Below are 25569 nucleotides of genomic sequence, written 5' to 3' on the forward strand. Positions count from 1 at the left end.
AGAATAAGCCTAAATAAAATGAAGGTAGAAGGTTTTTCATCTCGGCTTTGACACATGATTATGTACACATAAAAATGAAATAAAAGTAGATAGTCCTGACCAGCCCATATTTAAAGCATGATTGTAGTGGTAAAATAAAAATTGGTGAACTATTAGTCATTCTAATGAACCATCCTGTACAGTAAGGTTTCATCTTTGATTTATTTTTTATAGTGGGGCAATGATACTGTAGACACCAAAAAACACAGACTGGGTCTGTTTTTAATTATACCAATCCCTTTTTTTTTTTTTCTCTCGACATAACCTTACAGGAAAACTAGCAGACAAAGAATTATCAATGTCTTTTTGGGGTAAACTAATTAGGTAATCAATGAATGAATCAATAAACGGAGTGGCCAGAGGAGCATCCATTGTATTTTAATTAGATCACTGATCAGTTCTAATTACCAATCATCCTTCGTCTTGTTTATACTTAAGCATAGTAACTTAAAACATGCTAACATATAGCATTTGACATTCGACATACATAATAAATACTTAATTCTATAAGAAAAAGAAAATGCAATGATGCAAGTGAGGCCGGTATCATCATGTAAAATATATGCAAATAATATAAAATATTAAAACAGTGAAATTAAAGGTGCAGTATGTAAGTATTTCCCACCTGTTGAATTCATATTCCAAACAAATAGAGGGCAGCATAACAGAGTAACCACTAACTGTAACCGTCATTACTTAGTTAGCTCAGTTAGCTGTGCAGCTAGTGGTCCTGTCATAGATACAGTATAAACTCTGCATGAACTTGGAGCTCTGAGCACTGTTGGTGCTGTTTGCACCACGAGCACAGGAGTTAGTGGCCGCTGGGCTGAGAAGGTCATCAGGCTCAGGGGGAACATATGCTTCTTTGAAATGGCGTCAAAAACTATTATTCACGTGTTAAACTTGAATTTTTTGATATTATGTAAGCTGTAAGGGTCAAAACACAACTCTTTGAAATTTGAAACTGTTTTTGTTTTGTCAGAGATTTTTCTGAAATGTTGTGAAAAGATGTTTTCCAAATTGTTGTTGTGTTTTGTGAAATGTTGTCATGTTTTGGGAAATTCAGCTTTTTCTGAAAGGTTCTTGTGTTTTGACCCTCAGGGCCACCGTAATATTGCACCTTAAGAGCCCTTACACAGCCATGCTCCACCCCCACAGTTATTTTTACTCATTTTCCCTGATTAGGGCATAGTGAACATATAGCTCTGCTCACCTTCACCCTGAACACAAGTCTAGTCAGTCAGAATAATTGACACTATTGTCCCGTTGCAGGGCCTTTAAACCCACTATTTGTTCATCATTTATCTAATGATACGAGAGCCCTCATCGTGAAAGCTGCATGTGCATGTTGTGCCAATGACTTGTTTAGAGTCCAGTTGAAGCACCGCTCTGGACAATGCATGAACCAACAAAATTGCAGACTCCACGGAAGAATCTCAAAAACATAGTGCAAACATGTTTTATTAACACGGTATAAATACAGAGTGATTAAGCTACATTATTTTACAAAACCTGAGCTCAAGGTAAGGTAATATGTCTGTTCCTAGCCGGTAATTCTCATAGCACTCTATGAATCAAGTGCAAATTAATAAGATCTGTGATGCAGGAGAACATCAGATGTATTTCTGAATTATGTACAATTATACAGAATGGATTTCTGTTCTTAAATCTCAGTACTATTGTATTGTGTTGGTCTACGTCCATATGCTTTACATCGCTATAGAGCATATGACAAAGAGCTATGCAAATAAACCTGTGTATATGAGAGAGACTGGCTGTGCTTTAATGGTTTTTCACCAGGTCAAGAGAGTTCTCCAACTTGGTGTGGAAGGACTGTGGTCACAGGACCGCCTTTGTTACTAGGTTTGTCTTTTCCTTTCATGAAGAAGGTAAGCAGCTCCCCTTTCCCTTTGACAAATATGGGCCCCCTCCTGATAAAGCGGAAGCCGTACTCCTTCAGGATGTCATGGCAGTCCTCCACCACCTGAGGGCAGAGCGGAGCATAGCATTTAAAGGAGATGGATAAAATGAGAAGTTAATCAAATTATATACGAATAAAGACGTAATGACAGGAGGTATTCATGTGTGTTCTTTGTATTTGTGCTACCTGGATGTTTCCCATCACTCCGGTGGACTCCATCCTGCTGGCTACATTCACTGTGTTGCCCCAGATGTCATAGTGAGGTTTACGAGCTCCAATCACTCCGGCCAGAACTCCTCCCTTATTCAGACCTGAAGGGGACCAACATGAACTGCATGAACACAGACACATTCGCTTGCAGATAATCACGTGGACAGGCCCACACACATAAATGCGTCCACATGCACACTCACACACACACACACTCACCAATTCGGAGCATGAAGTTGTTGAAAGACTGTTTGTTGAGGTTGCTGAGGGTGACTTTCATAGCCAAGGCGAAGTCTGCCAGGTCAGCGAGGTGCTGCCAGCGCTCAATCAGTGACTGGTCCTCTGGCTGAGGGATAGAGGTACAATCTGGTACAACTTTTACAGTTAAAGGGACAGTTCACCCCATAATCTTCTGACCTTTAGTGCTATTTATCCATCTAGAAAGTTTTAGATATAGAGATGTCTGGCCATCGAATCTAACTGAACTAGATGGCACTCAGGGGCTTAAATAATACATTAGAAAAACCCAACAGCAATGCCTCTTTCCAGGAATCATGACATGGTCACTCAAGATAATCAATAGACCTTGTTGTAAGCATTTCACGTAGGAACTTCTTTCTTTCTAACATTGCACAGACGGAAACATGTGTATATGTAGGGACGAGAGGCTTGTCTTGGGATGTAAACGTTGATGGTGTCCTCCTCTGCTGAGCTGTAGCATTAGCGTGAGTTAGCTAGCCTCTTATTTATGAATAGATGCCTGCTTTCTTCTGTGCGATGCTGCTGCTCACAACAAGGCCGGTGGATTATCTTGAGTATCCAACACACTGCTGAGATGTTGTTTTTTTTTTGGCACTTTGAGAACCCCAAGTTGAGTGTCACCTAGTTCTGTTATATTGGAAAGAAGGTAGACATCTTTTCAGCTGATGTCTCCTAAACTCAGCCATTCACACCAAAACGATCGAGATAAGGATTACCACAGGTAAGGCGGAAAATATCTATTTTTGATTTTGGAGTTAACTGTCCCTTTAATTTCATCAGAATATGCAGCATCAGTAAAGATAAATGGTACAACACATTGTTTTACTCGTAGAACAATCTGTTCGTAACATATCAGCTTGTAAAGTATCACACCTTCCGGTTAGTGTATTCGTTTGTGTTGCTCTCTGGAGTGAGTCCTGAGGCGGCCATGTAGGTGCTTCCTATTGTCTTGATCTTGGTGATGAAGCGGAACTCCTCCCTGTCTAGTAACTGTAGGGGAAAGCAGACAAAGTCAAAGTCATTTGCGTGTAAAAAATCAGCAGGTCGGACTATTATTTCTAATTGTGTACAAAACACTGCTGGGACTCACGCTGTCAAAGTCCGAGATGATCTCGTTGAGAATCCGGAGACACTCGATGCCTCCGTTGTTGATGCCTTCTTCAGTGTAGAAGTCAGAGAAGTTGGGGATGGAGGCGAACATCACACCTGTTTCATTGTATGACTGGCTGTACAGCTCCTGCATGTGACAAGTGACAGGATATTATGTTATTTGCTCTGAATGTAAATTTCAGATTTTTCTTGATCAAGGTTTTCACCATCACTGTTTATTACCTGACATTCAAATATGTAATTATAAGATTGACCACAAGATGGCAATGACATGCAATGAACTGCATTGTCGAGAGGCACAGGTGTCACACATGGTGACTTTAATACTTTCATAATGCAATTAGCAAAAGTATATTCATGTAGAGTATTCTTAATTATGCTGTTTGACATCCCTAGCTCATGTTGTTTTTTATTTTTCTGTACTCACTGCCCCTCAAACACCCACACATCTCAGCAACAGCACACTCTCGTGCGTACCTCATCTCTCTTCTTGGAGCCCAGGAAGTGTTTGGCCACATGCTCCGGCAGCATGTTGGTGACCAGCGCTTCGTTCCAGCGTCTCATCTCGAACACCCTCTCCTTCTGGTTGTGCACACCGATCTTCCACAGGAAGAGCTTCCTGGACTGACGCTCCAACTACACACACCACAGAAGGATCGAAAGACATGATGTATTAAGATTAAAGTAAGTTATTTGAAGGAAAATATAACTACCCTGTCACAGGTAGACAGTGAGCCTCAATGAAGTGTGATACAGTGTGGGAGTACAGGAGAAAGGGACTCACATGGCGGGCAAAGAAGTAGAAGCAAATCATCATGACAATGATCATCATTGTCATGAGGTACTTGGACGGCACTATGGATGTTCTGGAAACACAAACAGAGGCAGAATACTGATGATACTACCATTACCTTGTGTTGTTAAAGGGTAACTCCATCAGTTTTACTCATTAAAGTCTGTTTACAGGAGTACTACTGCATAGGTGAAAAAGTAGTATAAAGCCTATTTTGTCTCCAGAGAAAACTGCATGTAATCTAATAAATTGCCTCCAGTGATGTCACCCAGTGGCTAAATTGCATTGTGGGCAATGTAGGTTTTGATAAAGAACAAGAACAAATGGATTCAAAAAAGTGGTTCTGCTGTGTCAATTTTGATATTTGTCATAATGCAACTTAACCACTGAGAGTAGCACTGATGACATTAAAATTACGTAAATACAGTGCTTGTTGATCAGTTCCACCCATCTCTCACCTGTATGAGGCAAACCGTATGTAGTCATACAGGTCATAAATGTCCCTCCAGCTGTAGATGTTGACAGCTCCAGTTGCTGTGACGACCAGCACCATGAGGCCCAGCTTGATCAGGTGGCTGACCTGCACCAGCATGGCCGTGGCAATGAGCGACATCACGGCCATGAAGCTGTAGTGCTTAGGATTCTCTGCGCAGCCTGCAGGGTCGCCAAATGCCTCCAACACGGGCCCAGAGGTGCTGTTGATGACTCGGAGGGTCGGCGGGACGCAGCTCAGCTAGAATGTCACAGAAGAAGTGCTCGAGTCATTTAACAATAAACATTGTGCCATATTGGTTATTACTTAGCTAAATTAAATGTGCCATAGATATATAAATTAAATATATAAATCAATTATGTTGACTTCTGTTCTGTCCATGTGTGACTGTCACCTCCACATGACAGCTTAGACAGAAAACATGTTCACTTTAGCGTCCTTTTGTTTCCTGTCAGAGCAGGAAGGCAGCGGTGTGTTTAACAGGCTGCTCCTCTGGGGCCGCGACAAATGAGCCAGCAGGCAGCGAGACAGACGACTAATGGACCCCACTGGGAACATGTAGTCAGACACATAAAAGGCAGTGATAGTTTGATGAGGACAAAGTGGAAACACACACGGAACACATGCACACACACGCACTCAGGTTGGTTGATATGAAATTACACACTCCTTGAATGAAGAATCTTGTTTTTCAGTCACTGAATTAGCCAAAAACACATGGTTCATTTAGTAATTTTACAAAAAAAAGAATGACAATAACACTAGCGCCTTGCAGTCGTACCATGTCAGCGATCACAGCCATGGTGAGAACAAATATGGCCGCCATGGCCCATGTGTTTCTGGCCCAACGCGTGCGATCAATCCACATCGAGAAAGCCACCAACCTCTTGGAGAACATCTGCGACAAACAAACATCAGTGTCATAATACAAAAAAAATGTTTTACTTCATGTAATGTTTCTGTGTAGTTCACTAGATCCCATCAATGTCGTGTCACAAATTACCTTTTTTTAATCAGTATTCCCTTTGAGAATAGTTTATCAGATAATTTGATACAGTGGAAATGAAAAATAACTGTCCTAGTGTCTCAATGTGTACATGTGCAACAGAAGCAGTTTTGTAAATGATCTTGAGCAAAAAAGCTGACAAAGTGTAAAATAAAGACATTTCCCCATCTTCGCAACCATGGATACTAATTTGGTTTTTCTCACCCTGGGGAAGGTGGCAGCCAGGGAGCACACAGTGAGGATAAGCAACAATAGTTCTCCTATGCCGAGAGTCACATAGTTCACGCCCAACCTGGAACAAGAATAACATCTTCAGTTAGTTTCTTGGTCCACCTTTGCCATTTTTTAAACACAATTAATATATTTATGTAATATATGAATGCATAGATGTCCAAGGATCAAACAAAGTCTGTTTGCATGTTGTTTTCATGTCAAGTGCGTATTAAATGCAATTTATAGGATGTAGCAAGACACTGAAATATCAAATAGTAGCACACGGGGCTGAAAACTGAGGACAAGTCGAAGTGCTTAAACATGCAGTTCCTCGAGTGGCCACTTGAAGTGCTGTTTCCAGCATACAGCCCAGTGCAAAACACACGTGATTGCTATCGCCAATTTTAAATTATACTGAGGCTTAAAGGTGCAATATGTAAGAATAGTCGAGCTGTTGAATTTATAATCAAAGTAACCGCTAACTGCTGCTAACTGTAGCTGCAACTGACTAGTTAGCTCAGTTAGCTGTGCAACTAGCCCAGATAGCATAGATGGATGATAGATGATAGATGATAGATGTGACCACACTGAGCTTCACAACCTACAAGTGAAATCTGGGAGAGTGTGTCCATATATATTACAGTGTACGGGTCATATGTGTGAACTCACAGTGGGTCTATGAACACCTCCATTGCCGTAATGAAGAAGAGCACTATCATACAGCAGCAGAAGGCCGCTCCGCTCCGCTTCTCCTTCTCTGAGGAGTAGTGCTCCTCCAACTTCCAGTCCAGAAAACGCAACGACACGGGGTTGATCTGATGATCCTTCATTCTGTGAGGAACAAAGACAGTTAAAAAGACCTTGAGTTATACATACAATACATTTATTGAGGAATGATTTACTTGGGAGGACTTAATAACTGAGAACATTTCTATCCAGTTTTTGGAAAAGCGCAATCTAAATGACCAAATCAGCCTTACAGTTTGATATTTTCCCTCTAAGTCCACAATCATCGTCCTCTGCTTTTGTTCTTTTTTCAATGTCGTTTGTTTTCTTACATTTGCTGAGTTTCTCTCTCCAGCAGCTCCTGCTGCAGTCGTCTGTTGATCACTTGTTCGTCGACCACCTTCTCCCTCTGAGGTTGTCGGCAAGACAAGAGAGAAAGGACAACTGAGATTACTGATTGCATGTCTGTGCGTTTCATGTTTAAGAGGAGTGTGTGTGTGTGTGTGTGTGTGTGTGAGGTTACTCTGAAGCCCAGACATCATAATTCACCTCCTGTTTGGACTCAGTGGACGTGGACTGGGGTGAGGCTGCGTTCCCATTGGTCGCCGTGGTGTTGATCAGCTGCTTTGAATTTCTGTTGGACAGCGTGCCTGGTTTCTGAGAGAGGAGAGGCAAATACAGATTCAAACACAACAGGGAGAACTTTTTACGTGATGTACTCTTGATGCGCGATGATTTTCGAGGCCTGACAGAAACAATAAAATCAGCATGGCCTTGAAAGTCACTCACATTTCCACTGAGCCCATTCACCATCTCTTTAGGAGCTAGAACCAAGTACGTGTCGATGCCTTTCTCCTGCAGGTACTCGCACCTCTCTCCGCCCTCGCCGGGCTCCAGCTCAAACTCTCCGTGCAGGCTGTCCCGGGTGGTCTGGGAAATGTGCACTCTCCTGTGTAGCACACAGACCTCTTCACATAAAAAGCACAAAAAAAGTTGCTGGCTCACCCTGAAACAAAAACAAAAAAGTATTGCTCTCTCACCCAGGAATCCCCCCAGACTCCATCTTATTGGCCACGGTGACGTCTGTGGACCAGACGTCAAACTGCCACCTCTTCTGGCCGAGCACTCCTCCCAGCACGGTGCCGGTGTGGACGCCCACGCGCATGTCCACCTCGGTTCTGGTCTTCTCTCGCACGTAACTGGAGGAAGAGGGAAAGCAGTGGTTGGTTGGGTGTGGGAGATATTTTCGTATCTTGTGTTTCTTTTAAATTGTGTAGGTAAAATCGTCAGTCATCTGCTTACGAGATGGCATCCACCATCGCCAGGCCCATCTGTATGGAGCAGGCGGCATGGTCGTCTCTGAAGTCAGGGAGGCCGCAGATGCAGTAGTAACAGTCTCCAAGGATCTTAATCCTCAGCTGGTGATATTTCTGCAAGAGGAATTGGGCATATTTGAGAACTAGAAAGAAAGACTTTGACATTCCCACCATCAGCATAAGCATCGTCTGATACATGGTTTGATAGAGGAAGAGAAACGAGCGCATGGAGTAAAGACGCACTCACTGCTGCCAGTTTGTCAAAGCGGGCGAACAGCTCGTTCAGCAGCTTCACGAGCTCCTGGGCGCTGCAGGCGGAGGACAGCTGGGTGAAGCCCACTATGTCAGCGAACAGGATACTGGAACAGAGACGCAGAGGATGGAGTATAACGTTACAAAAAGCATAATCATCATAATGACTGCGTGGAGTGTTTCGTGACACTGACCTGACGTTTTCATGGCGGTACATGTACATGGTGTTGAACTGCTGCTGCTGGACCTCCTGCTGGTTGGCCTGGTTCTGCATGCCCTGCAGCATCTCATCAGCGATGTGTTTAGGCAGGATGGACAGTAGGAGCTCCTCCTGCGTGGGCAGGGCGGTGTCAGATCACCTTAAAATACCACTTGTTGAATACAAATAATACTGCAGTTATTGTGATTACTAGCTTAATCCACTGGATTACGACACTTCTTTTTGTTCTCTCGCCAGGTTGGCCACAAAGTGTAGAGTATTTGTCAGTTGATGATGTAAGATGTAATCAAAACTGTATATAAGTAATCTCGTACCGTGTATGATTAATTACACTTTTGTTCACATGTGTTCTGGAAGGAATATCGTTATCAACTCATCCCAATTAAAACAACACCACCGTGCACATGGAGTTAAAGGAAAGTGAACAAAGCATGACTGAGGCAGTAAATAGATCCCAGCGAGCCTCCAGAGAACCTGTCAACTGATCAGATGTGTTCTGGTTGGCTTCTTTCAGCTGTCTCTGCTCGCAAAACCCCTCTGACACGTTCCCTGAGGGAATTCTATATTTACTTCTTTCCCCTTTATCCGTCTCTGTTTCTCCACCCTCGTCTACTATCCACCATCTTTTCCCCTCTTTTAAACCTGCAGGTCCGCTCACTTCTGTTGCCTCCATTGTCATAGTCAGAACTGTTTAAGCGCGGAGGACTGAAACTGCCAAAACCAAAATAAAGAAAACAAATGACTCAATAAATACGAAATTAAATGCAATTAAATGCACCAAAACAATACTGTTTTTTAATCATTGTACTGATTTCCCTATTTGTTTCTTAATTAATAAGTTAATTAAACTATTGATTTATGTAAAATGCAAAGAGAACAGACTACAGAAATAAATGCAAATCTAAACATGTAAATAATTAAACATAAATAATGGATATATTGCATACACAACATAAATACAATACCATAAATACAATACATATATAAATGAAATGTATTAATAATGATGATTAATACAAAGGTAAATATGTACAGAAGCTAATTTTAACTAGAATATCAAATAATGTCACATTTTAAAAATGACACTGACTGAAAATTGGTGATATGTTTCCACGATCAGCGCTCAAATAGTTTATTTAATCTTTTGATTATGTTGCTTCTTCACCTTACAGCTGTTATAGTTGATACATCCAATCTTGTTAAGACAATTTACTAAGCAAACAGACCATAAACAATAACACAGACAATAGCCAAACACATAATTAGAGCAAAAACTTTAAAAATATCAATTAGCTTCCTCCTAACATTGTGGTAAAGCTTCTGCTGGTTGTCAGAGTCGGATCCATCTGCATTGTGTCTGTTCTGTCCCTGACTGTGGCCTTGCTGGTGAAAACAACAGTCTCTCTAATCAACCTGTTCGCCCTGAGCTGAGCAAAACACGCCGTAATGAGGCAGCACAGGGCGTTTTCTACCTCACAGGTGTGTTTGTGTGTTTGTGCAGATGAGTGTGTTTGCTGGGAATGACATAATGGATTATCTCATTAAGCAAAGTATTTCAACCTGTGTGTGTGTGTTCAACTACCTGCTGGGTGCTCTGCTCCTCCAGTGTGACTTTGACCTCTAGTGACTGACGAGCTTCTAGAAAAGCCGTCCTGTACTTCCTGTCGGCCATGTAGTACGACATCACACCCACGGCGACGGCACACAGGTAGAGCATCACGTTGGCTAGGAGCTGAAGACAAGGGAGAGAGGATGTGTGTGTGGGTATGTACAGTATGTGTGGTTGTCTGCACATGATATCACTTTTTAACCATCGTCTGGGTCCAGATGTGGAGCCATGTAGAAACATGTGGACACACTGACTCCTAAAACTCAATGTATAGTGTTGTTCACGCATCAGACATTTAAGCAACAGATTTAGTCAACTGTCTGAAAGACACATTTCTGAAAAAGATGGCACACTAATTCTGATTGAAACCCTTTCAAAGTAAAGGTATTTAATGCTACCGCTGCAAAAAACGTGTTGATTTATTAGTTAGTTGCCTGTATTTTGATAATTGATTAATCGTTTCTGTCATTTTGAAGCAACACTTGCAGGTTCCAGATTCTTGAATGTGAAGACTTGCCCAGACTTCGTTGTCATTTATGACAGTAAATGAAGAATCTTTGCATTTCTACTGTTTAATGGACAAAAGAAGCACTTTGAAGATGTCACTTTGGGCTCTTGTGATTGGTAATGAGCATTTTTCACATTTTTGGACATTAAAACGATCAATTGTGAAAATTATCGGCATAAGAGTATAATCATTAGAAGCAGCCCTTTTAGACATACAATGGAAAAGTTCCAAAAAGAAAACACAAAGACTTTTTTATATAATATTTATCACGTATTAGCTCATAATTTTGACTTCAGTATTGTAATCATTATTTACCATGGTAACATTGTTTTCATCGAGCATAGTTTTCATCTCATTTTTTTCTTGAACTGGTTTAAATGGGCTTCCATAGATTCCCAGCCTGTGTGTATTGTATTGACTCCTTCACTAAATTAAAATGTGGACACCTCATGCTCTGCACACCTGGTCAACCACCTGTAACACCTTTGACCTCGCAGGTGCTTCGTCATTTACCACTTTATGGAGGGCCATTTTTACCTGTCTGACCAGCATGGGCCCCTGCAGGTTATCCTCTATACTCTGCGCCACAGTCACCCCCAGCACCAGGGTGTGTATCCCACATGAGAGGGCTGTGAGCAGTATCAGCGGCACCAGGTTCAGAGGGAGCGTCAGGAAGCTGGAGAAGCTGAAGAAGGCCTGCCAGCCCGCAGAGTCGCTGGCCTGCGGGAACCTCTCGTAGTTCAGACACATGTAACACAAAATGTGGATGGCGATCATCAGCCACAGGATGTATGGCACAGCTCCCCGCCACACGGGTGACGCCGGGAGCTTCCGCAGCCAGCAGATCAGGAAGAGCACGACGTCCGCTGCCAGCCCCACCGCCGCCACCACCACCATGGCCAGCTTGTCCTCAGTGTAAACCACCGCGCACATGATGATGATGAAGCTGTTGAAAAGAGCGGCGAACAATGCCAACACCAGCAGGTTCTCCTGCCTCTGACGGCGGAAATAGCTCTGGTAAAGCCTCTCCAGCGACTCGGGCGTAAAGGTGAGGCGGACTGCGCGCGGCAGGCAGCGGCAGCAGCTGGACTGCAGCACAGTCACGTCACGCGTCCGAGCCGCGGCATGGCTGGAGTCAGTGGGAACCTCCACCGAGTACTCCACCGAGTACTCTGCAGACGGCTCCGTGTCTGTTGTGTGGACCCGGTTGACAGACATGTCGGTTCATGAAGTAATACTGTCGTGCTACATTAATCCTCAAGTGCACAGGACGCCGTTTCCATCTTTGTGCTGCTTCTGGAGAGTCAAACTTTTAATTTTGTGCAAAAATCCACCAATTTCAATTAAAAACACTTCAGCCCAGAGAATAATTCCATATATTTAATTCAACACAGGCTGTGTCTACAATGAAACCTTGTTTACCTTTTGATATCATCATCATGTTTCTTCATTTCAAAGTGCCTTTAACTCCCTTACACTGGGTGATCACAGTCTTGGAGCCGCTGCTGCTCTGTCCCCAGGTTGTTTCAGTGGAAAAACTTCTTGCAACCTCTTCTTTCTCGCTGCTGAAGTCCTGCACTCTGCCGACAAAACCCCGAGCCACAGGTGGATATCCATTTGCATGCAACATGTCATCTTTTCAGAGAGGGAGAAAGTATTTTGATGAATAAACCCATGATCCTCTCAATCACGCAGAACAGACTCTAATCCTTCCGAAGCTGCTGCTCTCTCCTCCCTCCTCCTTCTAAACAGCAGGTCCTCTGTTACTGTTGCTAAGATGAAACCAAAGTAACTGCCAGCTTGTGATCATGTCTTGGGAAATGATGGCAGCGAAGGTGCGAAGAGATGGGGAAAAGGGATCGTTAGAGCTGCACTGCAAAATGTCTAAAAACTGAAAAAAAAGGGGGGGGGAGACGTTTTTATTCAGAAGAGATAGAGCTTCACTGTCTGATTCTTTATGCCTGAACAAACTGAATAAACAAACACTCTTTGCTTTCACAACTGAATCAACAAACTGACAAGGATAACATAATTTCATGTTTTACTTTGTTTACATGTGGCGGACCCTGCCAGCTTTCTAGCTTAAAACTCTTCTTGGGACGTTATTTTCCTCTGAGAACAGCTTGTTTATTCAGTTAATGGAATAAAAAAAAAAAAATCTGAATTTGTGTCATTACCTAATTTATTTTTCAAATATTAAAATTCAGAGTTTGGCTTCTCTCTCCAAAAGTACATAGTGCACCTTTAACTAACTATTGACACAGACACACAGGCTTAGGTAAGAAATATCATTTAATTCAACATCGAAGCCACAATAACACATATTTATGACATGATTCAGTTTTGTCCATTAAGCAAATGTGCTTTTTCTGAAAAAAAAACAAACAAACCAAAAAAAACAAACAAAAAAAACAAAAAAAAAAAACCTAGTGGTCTAATTTTGAGCTTTAACACAATAAACACAATGATTATTTTTCTCTAGATTTGCAATAATGCAAAGACATCTGCTCACACACACATACATGCAAATGCACGTTCAGTCAGCGTGTTCTCTTGTCGTCGGTGGTGATTTTCCAATCATGCCACTAAGAGTGCTTCCCAGTGCCGACACAATGGCCACAAGTACTCCCACAGTCCCCAGTCTCCCCAGAGCCGCGGTACCCAACGCCGCAGCCCCAAGTGCCCCGGCTCCGATAGGTGCTGCTGCCGCGGTGACTGTTTCCATGCCGATCCCTATAATTAGCTGTGGCCCCGTGAGGAGGCCCCTTTGTAGATTCACCTGAGTGTGGAACGGGCTCTTTGGTGCACCCAGGACAAATGCCCCCAGTGCAACGAGGGAGACAGTTATAAGTTCTGATGTTGTCGGCTGAATTGATCTCAGTGCTAAACCTCGCATAGCCACGATTGCACCAACAACAACTGACGCTAAAACTGCTAAAGCTGAATTTCTAGACTCGAATGCCTGTTTAGCTGCAACGCTCGCAGCTCCGAGTGACACCCCCGCGGCTGTAGCTGCTCCCAACGCTCCCCCCATGATGCTCCGGGCCCCAAGAGAAGAGCTCATGTGCATGGCTCTCAGGGCGACCGATGATATTACAGCAGCTCCTGTGGCGACCTTTCCAGCTACCTCTGGCCCCAGCCCGACCATGGCCACCGTTCCCAAGCCAGCTCCTAGCAGGCCTGCGGACAGAAACACCACCCAGACGACCGACTCAAACATCAGAACCACCTCTGCTTCACAGCCGTCTCCTGCCTCACCGGCCCCTAAGCCTACTGAAAATCCCATTATCCCCACAAAAACAGAATAGAAGAATATTCTCTGTAAAAGTCCGCATTCCGTTTTTGGTCTCTGTGCTATCCTCTCTGTCAGAGCCTTCCGAAGGCCACAAAGCAGAGAGATGGTGAAACCCACGACGAGGAGTCCAACTATGGCGCCCAATCTTCCATACAGGACACTGAGGTAGAGAGTGGTGAAGATGATTAACAGAGCCGTGGTCATGTCGTTGATGTTAGTGTACGAGTAGACTGCAAGGACCAGAATGACTTGTGCTGTGAGGTATATCCAGGGTGGAAGGATGCCTGCTAACACCCCAGTAGTGACAGCACCCACCACGACAGAGGCTCCCGCTGTGGCCTCCACTAACCACGGCAACCTCACTCCAACTTTGGACCACAGCTTCATCGCCATGGCAGCGAGGAGGAAACCGCATCCCAGAGAAAGGAGCACCGAGGTGAACGCGAGGCATGCCGTCACCACCCCGACTCCAGTGGAGCCGGCTCGGCCAGCGGCCAGAGTCGCAGCGCTCAGCAGGACGCCATCTTGGATCAGTGCGGGCTCAATGGCAAATAATGCAGCTTCTCCAAAAGCGAAACCCCCCGCTGCACTTTGCAGGATCGTCCTCACCACATCAGAAACACCTGGGAGAGGGTAAAGAGAAGATAATGTGAGTCCAGTAGAAATATTTTTCTCTCACTGGATGAAAGAAACTACGTACATTTGAAGAGTTGTAAAGGTGGAGTTCAGTTTTCTCATGTTTTGGAGGACCACTCAGCCTGAGGAACAGCTATATAAAGTCCACTGCAGCTCTGGAGGGAGCTTCCTTAAGTTTGGGAAATTACCTCTGATGATGTCATCATGTCTTGAGCTTGATAACTAAAATACTCTTAACGTACTTTGGCGGAATTTTACGTCCTTATTTGCAAGTTGACAATAGAAAGATTGGGGTGAGAGATGGCTCCTCTGCATTTATCAAAAATCCTGTGTTACAAACTGTGGCATGGCGTCAGAAAATATGGGCTTTCCTCAGATGTGTAAGCACCAGAAGTGTGACAACAAATACAGAGGTGCACTGTGGGAAATGTAGGACAGTGTCTGGACAGTGAGCTTGTTCCACAGTATAATTTTATTTTAAATAATGTGAACTTTTTTTGTTCTTTATTACTATTTTATCAAAATGTTCACAGTTTTTTCAGTTGAACTATTCTATTTCCTTCTGACATCCCTTTTTGTTAAAGCTCTTTGTGATCACTGTTTTTGTTAAGTGCTACAAATGTTGTTGTCATTATTATTATTATTATTATTATTATTATAAAGTAAAGTAGAAAATAAAATTCTATTTTCAATTTGTGCTTCTTCATATTCTACTGAGCTCCATCTCCACCTGACACATTAAACTGCTGCTTATATGTTATAGGTGTTGATAATAAATCAATAATATATGCAGTTCTACAGTTTAAGATTCACAGATGTCATCTGCATGTTACCTTTATGTCTGGTTTTGAAGTATATTTGCATAATAAATCTTTACCTTCATTAGCTTTATTTTGAAAGCAAGTGTTTGACTTGTAATTAAGCACTTTTATCTTGTGGTATTGACACTTTAACTCGAGGAAAGCATCTGAGTATTTCTTCCACCACTTACTGTCTTTCCACACTCTCTGAACTGCTGCTGTCGCTTTAAGGAGAAAATGAAACCACCTGAGTGGGTCCATGCTGAAACTCAAAACCAGGAAGTCTGTCTGGACTACGAAAGAACAACAAACATTTCACACAGACCGTCTCACAGCCTACAGTCTCCTGTCAGTGGAAATAATACTCTGCCAAAACAGTCACAAACGCTCTGTCTGTGCTCTGGTTCAACTCAGGTATCACAACATCAGCTCTGTGACGAGGCTGCAGATGTTGGATCCTGTTCAGATAGAAACTCTGACTCTTCTGTTCCACACATGAAAACAGCTGCAAGGGGTTCTGATATAATGCTGAAAATATGAAGTTTAGCTCTCTGTGTTGTGTATTTCTGAAGTGATCTTACCCAGACCTGTTTCTGCCATGGCTGCTTGTGCTCCGAGCTGCAGGCTCCGCCTCTTCCTGTGTGATGTCACAGTGGGAAGAACCAGAAACAACATTCATGTGTATCAGAGACGCAGTGTGACAGCCCAAGGCTGACCTATTCTTCTTGTTCTTATCATATTATTATCAGTGATAGAGTGTAAAGAAGTACATGTATATAACACTCTGCTTCATTACAAGTTGGAACTACTTGCACTGTACTTGTGTATTTCCATTTTTTGCTTCGTTACACTACCACACTACATTTTGAGGGAAATATTGTACTTTTACTCCAATAAATTTACTTCGTAACTTTGATAAGTAGTTACTTTGCAGACTGCAAGCTGCATTAAAGTAAAAGTAGTGAATTATCAAAATGAATTAATTTTACCAGCAACCAACCACTCCCCAGTTTTTCATAATCAGAATCTAAAAGAATCGACCCATAGTATACAGTATATACATACATGCAAGGAAATGAGTCCTTAATCTGCGTCTGAGTTTGATCCCTGTATGCTACATAACAGAAATCCCAGCCATCATTATGAACACAGTATGTATTATATATATATATATATATATATATGTATATATATATATATATATATATATATATATATATATATATATATATACATATATATATCATACGATTCTAAAACAATTTTAAAGCATTATTGGAGTTTAGATAAAAACAGAATACAGGGTGGGATATAATGAACACGTTTAAAGCATGTGCAGCTTGATGTTTTCTAGTCTTAGTGCCCCTCCTGCTGGACTCTTTACAAATTACAAAACTAGCCTGGGGAAGCAAAGTGTCATGCAGGAGGATTTCTCACAATCCGGCAACAAAATATATTCTTATCAATGACCTTTAAACTGTTTAGTAAATTATTTATAAACCACTACATGCTACAAGATACGTACCTGCAGGTCCCTCAGATCCTCTGCAGCCGGGCTCCTTGTCTCGTAGGCCCTGGTCTCTGGAGAAGTCTGCCTGAGGATCTCAGAGACTGCACCTCTCTGCACATTTATATATACAATAAAATCTTAAGACATATCTTTTTATCCTGGCTTTTACTTAAGGAGCCTTATTATTCATTGCCTTAGTTTTTAAGTCCTAATTGTTTTTGTTCATAATATTTATATCAATTGTCTTTGATTTCTTTCATGGCTTTTATCTCTTTTTAATTTTGTTAAAGTTTTTTTTTAATTATTATTATTTTTTTTTAATCATTTTAACGTAGATGAAAGTGGCAACTCGAGGAAATAAGCTGAGGCGAGCAAAACCAAACAAACAAAAAAAAAAACGTAATGGGACGCGGCCCGTGTCGTCTCGTCCAATGGGAGCTTCCAGTTCTGTGGTCAGCTGACTGAGCCGCTCCGTCACGTGACTGTCGCATCTCTCCAAACAACGGCTCGTCGGTTTGTGGTTTTACAGTCAGTAGGAGGACGAGCGTGGCACTGTCACGGGGTTTGATATAAAAGTGAAAATAAGAGCAGAGCGGAGGAGACTCGAGCCTCCTTCCTCCTCCTCGGCACAGTCAGAAGCTCCCTCTGAACTCAAGTAAGTAACTTTATTTCTTTCCACCTTGTATACGATGTAGTCTCGTGGCTATATGCCTGCAAGCACTGACTGTCTAACACCTATAACAAACTTTTATGAATTCCCTTTTTATTTTAGAATTACATTAATTTATCATGTTAATTATTCTGCTGTTTATATTAGAAAAGCTACAGTTTAGTACCAGTTTTTAAGTCTTGCACTAAAAGGACAGTTAATGTTGCTTTTCTGGTCATGCCTGTTTATTTCCTCCATTGTGTTAGAACTGTTTGCCCCTTGTAATAATAAGCACTGGGTTTAGTCAGCTGGTGCAATTATCAAACTATAATGGCAGAGGTCACCTGGCCAGTTGTTCAAGTCACAGACACACCCAGTCATGTGAGGCTCATGAGGTGTACACAGGTGTGCGAGATACCTGTCAGTGTATATAATGATAGTAGGCATGGGGTGGCTTTAACCTTGCCATCACCCAGAAAGCTGCTCCGAAGTATTGATTCAACGTACAGGTTTTTCCTCTGCAGGAATGCATCTGGCGGCGCTCCTGTTCGCCTCTGCGCTCTCTGTGGGCACCCTGGCCCTCGACAATGGGGTGATGAGGACCCCTCCAATGGGCTGGCTGGCGTGGGAGCGGTTCCGCTGCGACATCAACTGCGAGAACGACCCCAAGAACTGCATCAGGCAAGCCGGCGTGACATGAGCATTACACACTGTCATCTCACAGAAGCTGAGTGTCATTTAGGATTAACAGTCACTGAGATATCTTATAGAGAATATTCTTTTATAGCTGTAACTGCATTTATACCCCTCCCCTCCAAACTGGGCCTTCATGTGGGGAAATTTATAGCAAGTTTCAGCTCATTTCTATACTGTTTTGCTTCAGTCTCACTGCTGTCATAGGGTCATTTAACCTGCTGCACACCACAAGGTCAGCACCAAACAGCTGGCAGGCACCGTTAGCTACATGCTAGTGAACACAGTAGGGATGTACCAAAATATTGATTCTACGATATATCGTGATATTTCGTCTTGAGGTACGTTATCGATACACTGGCACCAAATATCGATATTTAATAATATTTAAGTTGCGGTCAGTGTGTGTGTGTTAAGAAGAGCCACTGTGCAGTATACACTTTGTTTTACTTGGCTGTCATTCATGTGAAATTGATTGACAATGTTTTGTAATTCCTGTGAAATGGATTCAGTGCAGTCAATACATTCTGAATTTCTTCAGAGACAGAGATATCGTGATGTATCATGGATGAAATCGATTATCACAGAATCGCTGTATCGTGATATTATCGTTATCGTGGGCAAAATATCGTGATACTATCGTATCGCAAGGTACCTGGTGATACCCAGCCCTAGAACACAGTGCTAAAGCACCAGGTATTTCCCCCAGGAGTTGGTGGAGACCAAAATCAGAGCTAAAAATCTGAGTTTGCTAGCAAGTTCCTCATATGCGTCAGTGCTACATGCAACATTCAGAGATCATTATCCATCATGCCTAGTCTGGCCTGTAAAGTTATGTACCCATCTAATTATTTGCTAGTCAAGAAGCGCAATGTTGGAGCCCATAAGTAGCTTGTATCACATAACTCACGTGCCCCAGCCTGGCTACCACAAGGAAGAATCACACCATGAACATGGGAAGTGAGACTTTATTCACTGGTCGGGATGCCATTACTCCACTATGTCTTCATGTAGCAAATACTTGTCTGCTGTTATATAATGTTCAAAATCTCACATTGGGTCTTTATCACACCTTCTAATGAGACATTTCTGTCCGTCTTCTTCCAGTGAGAATCTGTTCATCGACATGGCTGACAGGCTCGCAGAGGACGGCTGGAGGGAGCTCGGATACGTCTACGTGAACATAGACGACTGCTGGTCCTCCATGGAGAGAGATGCGAAGGGGCGTCTGCAGGCTGACCCTAAAAGGTAATGGTGCTGTAGAAACACCCACTCTGACACAGAGCTGTTGTCTCAGCCTCCAGGTCAATAAAAATGTTGCAGTGTGACAATCATGCAATCATATGACAATAAAAACACAGGAGTCAGTGACTTTGGTAGTGTGCTGTGTACGTACAATAATATGCAGCATCAGCATGAATATGAGGTCCCTGGAAGGTGGAAGTGAAGAGTGATGAACACGGGCTTTTCAGACCCAGACCTTCACCACTTGAGTAAATATACTGTATACAAAAAAATCATATTTTTGCCCTCTCTCTTCTTCAGGTTCCCAGGAGGCATCCATAAACTGGCGCGCTACATGCACGACAGGGGCCTCAAGCTGGGGATCTACGGGGACATGGGTACACACACCTGCGGGGGCTACCCCGGCACCACGCTGGACAAGATCCAGATAGATGCTCAGACCTTCGCCGACTGGGAGGTGGATATGTTCAAATTTGACGGCTGTTATTCTAATGCTACAGAGCAGGAGAAGGGTAAGAACAGGAGAAGTGATACTTGCATTGTGGTTGTTGAAATGTTGCTGATTTGGGCTTGTTTGACTGGTGTGCTTCTGACAGGTTACCCTCTCATGTCAAAGGCTTTGAACGCTACGGGCCGACCCATCGGCTACTCCTGCAGCTGGCCCGCCTACCAGGGTGGCCTGCCGCCGAAGGTATAGTTTATATCGTCTACGTGAAGCTTTAAGCATGACTGTCTCACACTTTTCCTGTTGAGTGTATTACGTTCAGTTTATATTTGTACTTTTTCGCCATGTGAAGCTCATTTTTTGTTTTCAGGTTAACTACACTCTGCTGGGCCAGATCTGCAACCTGTGGCGCAACTATGGCGACATCCAGGACTCTTGGGACAGCGTCCTGAACATTGTTGACTGGTTCTTTGAGAACCAGGATGTCCTGATACCCGCAGCCGGGCCTGGAAGGTGGAATGACCCTGATATGGTCTGTGTAGCTGACACCGTATTAACTATATAGTCAGTCAGTACGGTACAAGTTAAAGCAAAGGCCTTTTTTGTCCTGACTGGAACTTCATAGGTATGTGATTCAGTGACGGACTCAGGATGTTCCAGTACCACAGCACCCTAGAGGGCCCTTTTTATGATTCCTTATCTACCGTAGGGGATCCAAGAGGGCGCTTTTCAGTGTGTTTTTATGATCAGACGTGATAACTGACAGTTAAGCGAACAGTTATCAAGTTTTAAAATGTAATTCAGACATTCATAGGTGACGTTTTAGGACCTTCAAGTCATACTAGAACTCATTCTGATGAATGCAGAAAAACAGACAAACAACCTTTCTTTTTTTGTTGATGTTTACTAGCTCTTGATATTAAAGTCTCATTTCGTCTTCCTTGATTGTGTGGTTTTTGACCTCCGCAGCTGGTCGTCGGTGACTTTGGCCTCAGCATGGACCAGTCTCGTTCTCAGATGGCACTGTGGGCCATTATGGCTGCTCCTTTATTCATGTCCAACGACCTGCGCACCATCAGCAGCGGGGCTCGCACCATCCTGCAGAACAAGATGGCCATCAGCATCAACCAAGACCCCATGGGCATCCAGGGAAGACGCATCGTGAAGGTGAAACACTCGGCAGCTCCTTGCAGATGCTTGAGATTAACTTTTGATTCTTTTTTTTTTATTGTATGCGTCATTCACATTTTCTCCTGCATCTCTCGCAGGAGAAAACCGGCATTGAAGTGTTCTGGCGCCCCCTGTTGAAAAACGCCAGTGCCCTGGTGTTCTTCAGCCGGCGTAACGACATGCCCTACCGCTACCAGACTAACCTCGGCAAACTCAACTACACCTTCGGCAGCTACAAGGTATGCATTTTTAAAAGTCTTCTAGATTCAGGCAGACCATGAATCACGTCTGGTCGATCCTCTCTCGTCGATATGGACAGAATTAATTCAGCCCTGTAGGCTAATTGCACATCTGGATCAAATTATACTCTCCTGCCTTTGGCCTTCGAACTGTTGATGATTTCACTGCACTGAACATGATGGAATACACACAAACCCGATAGGCCCACGCCTTTTTTCCAAACAATATAATTGTCTCAGGTGAGTGGGGTTTCTTCGGTACTTTCCTGGTCATCTCACTCTAAATACTCTTTTGATTATCCATATTATGACCGTCTGCCTAAAAATAGTAGCAGACTTGAATCGTGCTCAGATCACGTTACACCACTTTGACTTCACTGCAGCCTCAGACGGGCTACAACATGAGCTGCAGTTTCAGTAATTCATGGCGAGAGGTTTCTCCCTGGTAACCTCTTAAAAGCATGTGATAACGGCGAACATAAAATCCTGTTTAACAGTCTTTCTGTCTAGATAATGCCTTGGCTTGATTATTATTTTACATGGAGAGCTCTGACCGTTGTTGTTGGTGATGTAGAGTCGAGCCCTCCTATCATCTGGGGTCTATTATCTGTCCATCAACATGTAGATCATGAATAAATAGCATTATTCTTTTTAATCACTACCTTAATGTCACTTTGCCTCAGGCTGTGACTCCTCTTCAGTCTACCTTTGCCGTTACAAATAGCACTTCTTATATTCTCTGTTTCCACCGCTGTCTCTGACAGCCCTGCGGTTAAATATTTACATGGTGCCAACATCACTCTTGCTGACCTACTTGAAGGTGTTATTGCAAACATTCAGCCACTGAACTAGGCAACCCATCTTCGAGTGCATTCACGTTACACCACCACTGTTGTTTGAACTCATCCACCCCTGAGGTGCTTGCTAGTTTGTGCCCTAGCTAACGACACTAATGCTAGCTACCATTGGTAATTTTAGTTACCAAAAGTTAGCCAACGTTGCAAAAGCTAACTGGCAAGTGAAGCTAACTTTAGCCACCGTCTGAGTTCTTACACATACATAAACTAAAAAAAATATTTTCAAACAAACATTAAAAAAATTATTATATATTTATTATATATTATAAATATTAATTCACAATCATAAATTGTTTTTAAGGAAGAGAGATAATTTTTTACTTTTAATCATCTGCACCTTTCTAAAACCTCCGTAGATGTATTATTATAAAAATGGTTTTGTCTACATAAACTTTTTATCAATACGACCTTTAACAACTTGATTACAGAGATATACCAGATCATTACCTCAGCAGTTTGATCACATCTCATCTCATAGTGTTTCTTGTAACTATAATACATGCTGACATTCATGATACCTGCTTGATTTTGAAATTTGCTAACCAGAAATGCATAACCATGGAGGGAGAATCCTCACTTGTTCTTCTGCTTCTTCTTCTTCTTCTCCTTCTTCTTCAGATCTTTGACGTCTTCACTGATAAGACCATGACGCTGAAGGACACCACTGACTTTGTGGTGTCAGTGAACCCCACTGGCGTCGTCATGTGGTACGTCTCCGCACCAGCCAAACGGAACCTGCGTCAGTTCTATAGAGGTTCTGAGTTCCAGCAATCTGCCTACGAGGACCAAGAAAACGCCATTCCTCGTGTTTTCCTCTGACCGCCCGCTGATTGAACTCCGATCGTCCTCAGTGAGGTGGCTCGTCATGAAGTGATAACGTACAAGACGATCAAAAGCTCGAAGGATCTTACTTAACCATGAAGTGCTGATGAATAGCTCTTACATAAGTTTTTCTTAAAAGAAACTCAGGGACAGCTGTTTGTCACCAATTTGAATCTCTCTGAAATTCTGCACTTGTAGCCTCAATATTAATCAAGTGAAGGGGTTCAGAAACAGAAAAGCGATGATTTGGGACTCATATAAAGTGTTTCTGTGCTTCACAGCGTGTGACAGCTGATGATTGATTTTGAAATTTCAGTTTTGATCGCAGAAGCTGAAAGATTTATCAACACTTGAGCTCTACTGCTCAGCTTTCACTTCTCTTATTGAAATATTTCTTTACAAGTAAGCAGGAAAGTCTTAATCTGTTCCAAAAAAGCACAAGGAAGGATGATAATGCTGCCATGCTATGGTATGAAGTCAAAGTGTGCTTTTATTAAAGGGTAATTGTATTAGTTTTTCAAGATCCAGATGTTTTGCCAAGAATAATTGTTATGAATGTGTGTGATTAAAAGTCCGGAGGAGGTGCTGCCTTTGAATATTGTGTTTACAAACTGCAACTGACCAATCCTTGTTTTTATACGAAATGATTCAGTGAATCGTGCTTTAGTTTTTTTGTCCTCACTGAAATAAATAATTTCAGTCCCACTTTTCAATCCAAAAACAAATGTTTGTGTTTCATTTTAATCAAAAACAAAACTTTAATCATATAGCGCGACAGAGAGAGAGTTGACAGAGTCTTTTCACAGACGAGCACGTGCAGGAAATTCAGGCAGACAATATTGCAGAACAAGCACTGGACAGTCGAGACAGACAAAGGAAGCCTGAGGAAAAACAAGTGAAAGGAATCAAAGTGATTAAACAGGCAAAATCACAGAAGAAATGTAGATAAAGAAATAAATGAGAGAATGGAATCAGTAAAGATGGTAAGAAAGACATCACATGAGAGAAAATAGAAGCAAATAGATTAAGATTAGTAAAAGTGATAAAATAAAGATGAAAAATCAAATGAAAAACTGTAGAAGTGGGTGACGCACAGACATAAATGTAAGTGGAGCAGCACTGTGACGCTACAGGACAAGCTGTAATTATTACACGTGTCTGCCAGAAGTGGCCTTAGCCCAAAAATGTGGCAACAGAAGCCCCTTTTAGATAGACAAGGTGGAATATTTGCAGCAAGGTAAAGGCTGCAATGTGCCGCCTTGTCTATCTAAAAGGGAGGTGTAGTATTCCTTCTTTTCTAAAAAGCCGCCGCTGAAGCACCCCGAGTCTACGTTGGAGACAGTCGAGGCTCACACAGTTCACTTCTCAGCTCACTGGGACTTGCCCGACATGGTTTCACTTCAGCTTATATGAGCTTTTCAGGTTCATGCATTTCTAAAATTGAACTACACTGTTATTCACTCACAGGTCTCACTTCCTGATTGCTAAGGAAGTCTCAGCTGAGAGTGGTGTTGAGATTTTTTGGACGCATAATAACCAGTTACCAAATGTTCCCTATAGCCCTGTTTACAGTGTCACTATCCTCGCTAATTACCACGTTATGTTGAAGGTTTAAGTAAAGTGCTCTGAACATTTCACTTTTGATCATGAGTAACTTTTGGGTTTACTGTATTTTAATAGAGATGACAATGAAATCTGCTTTACTTTTACATTTGAGGAGGGTCTGATTATGTATTTTTCAGGCAAAGACACATCATGTTTTTGTACACACACTGGGTAAAGAACCGAAACACTTAGCTGGCATGATCCACAGGCACACACCCACACTGAGCCAGCAGAGGTCAGCGCTGCTCTTCAGGCTGCACCGACGTGGCACCACCAGCACCACCAGCACCACCGGCCACATCCACTGCCAAAATATGCACCTGCTGAGGAGCACAAGGACGATCAGCCCATTCGGCTCAGTGCTTTATCTCTCTGTTATGATTCACTCTCTTCTGGCGTGCACAACAATAAGATTATCTTTTTATACCTTGGTTTTGTCCTTCACTCCTCTCATCTCCCCTCTCTTTATCCATCATCATGTTAATCTAAATTGTATTCATTCTGCCTCCTCATCTTCTCTCCTCCTCCTCCTCCTCCTCCTCATCTCGTTCTTCTAATTCTTGTGCTGTGTAGTATCACCTCTGACCTTGGACTCAAAGCCCCGTGTTTGCACACAGTCTCAAGATACTGGAGTAGTCACATGGGTGTGTGCATTGGCATTCTACCGCATGTGCGTATGTATGACTGGGTAAACTTGCCTTGCTTATACACACACACACATACACACACACACACACCCCTTCTAGGTCATTTCAGGACAGATATGTGTGTGTGTGTGTGTCTGTCTGTCTGTCTGTCTGTGTGAGAAAGCGGATCTTTGGCTTCCTTTCTTTCCTTTTCAGTCGTCTCAGATATCCTTTGACTGGCCGGACAAGACACATCTCTCACTGTCAAGGTCCTCGCCATTCGGGGAACATCACGTGGTT

The 25569-nt window shown here is 42.7% G+C and overlaps 3 protein-coding genes across 5 annotated transcripts; 1 reads left to right on the forward strand and 2 right to left on the reverse strand.

The window, feature by feature from the left end:
• Positions 1-1484: 1484 nt before the first annotated feature.
• On the reverse strand, positions 1485-12657 carry LOC115573534 (adenylate cyclase type 3-like). The gene is made up of 21 exons (XM_030404341.1): positions 12100-12657; positions 11215-11973; positions 10143-10292; positions 8535-8671; positions 8336-8447; positions 8075-8202; positions 7813-7971; positions 7562-7721; positions 7322-7429; positions 7105-7181; positions 6716-6877; positions 6038-6125; positions 5609-5725; positions 4793-5067; positions 4326-4407; positions 4019-4177; positions 3522-3668; positions 3305-3421; positions 2390-2516; positions 2147-2271; positions 1485-2023 (listed from the first exon to the last, which is right to left on the reverse strand). The coding sequence occupies exons 2-21, from the start codon at positions 11893-11895 to the stop codon at positions 1841-1843; spliced, it is 3294 nt and encodes a 1097-aa protein (XP_030260201.1). The 5' UTR covers positions 11896-11973; positions 12100-12657; the 3' UTR covers positions 1485-1840.
• A 294-nt stretch (positions 12658-12951) lies between these two features.
• On the reverse strand, positions 12952-16952 carry LOC115573536 (uncharacterized). Of its 3 annotated transcripts, XM_030404343.1 has the most exons (3): positions 16934-16952; positions 15990-16045; positions 12952-14595 (listed from the first exon to the last, which is right to left on the reverse strand). In XM_030404343.1, the coding sequence occupies exons 2-3, from the start codon at positions 16006-16008 to the stop codon at positions 13214-13216; spliced, it is 1401 nt and encodes a 466-aa protein (XP_030260203.1). In that variant the 5' UTR covers positions 16009-16045; positions 16934-16952; the 3' UTR covers positions 12952-13213. The 3 variants fall into 3 exon arrangements, with proteins under 3 accessions (XP_030260203.1, XP_030260204.1, XP_030260202.1); XM_030404344.1 differs by lacking the exon at positions 16934-16952 and having other exon boundaries at positions 15996-16045; XM_030404342.1 differs by lacking the exons at positions 15990-16045; positions 16934-16952 and adding an exon at positions 15600-15946.
• A 453-nt stretch (positions 16953-17405) lies between these two features.
• Positions 17406-23759, forward strand: LOC115574648 (alpha-N-acetylgalactosaminidase-like). Its single transcript, XM_030406305.1, has 9 exons — positions 17406-17573; positions 18092-18248; positions 19368-19508; positions 19806-20017; positions 20102-20196; positions 20321-20482; positions 20920-21117; positions 21219-21359; positions 22835-23759. The coding sequence occupies exons 2-9, from the start codon at positions 18094-18096 to the stop codon at positions 23033-23035; spliced, it is 1305 nt and encodes a 434-aa protein (XP_030262165.1). The 5' UTR covers positions 17406-17573; positions 18092-18093; the 3' UTR covers positions 23036-23759.
• Positions 23760-25569: the final 1810 nt, after the last annotated feature.

Source organism: Sparus aurata, chromosome 22 (genome assembly GCF_900880675.1).
Source record: "Sparus aurata chromosome 22, fSpaAur1.1, whole genome shotgun sequence".
Lineage (NCBI taxonomy): Eukaryota > Metazoa > Chordata > Actinopteri > Spariformes > Sparidae > Sparus > Sparus aurata.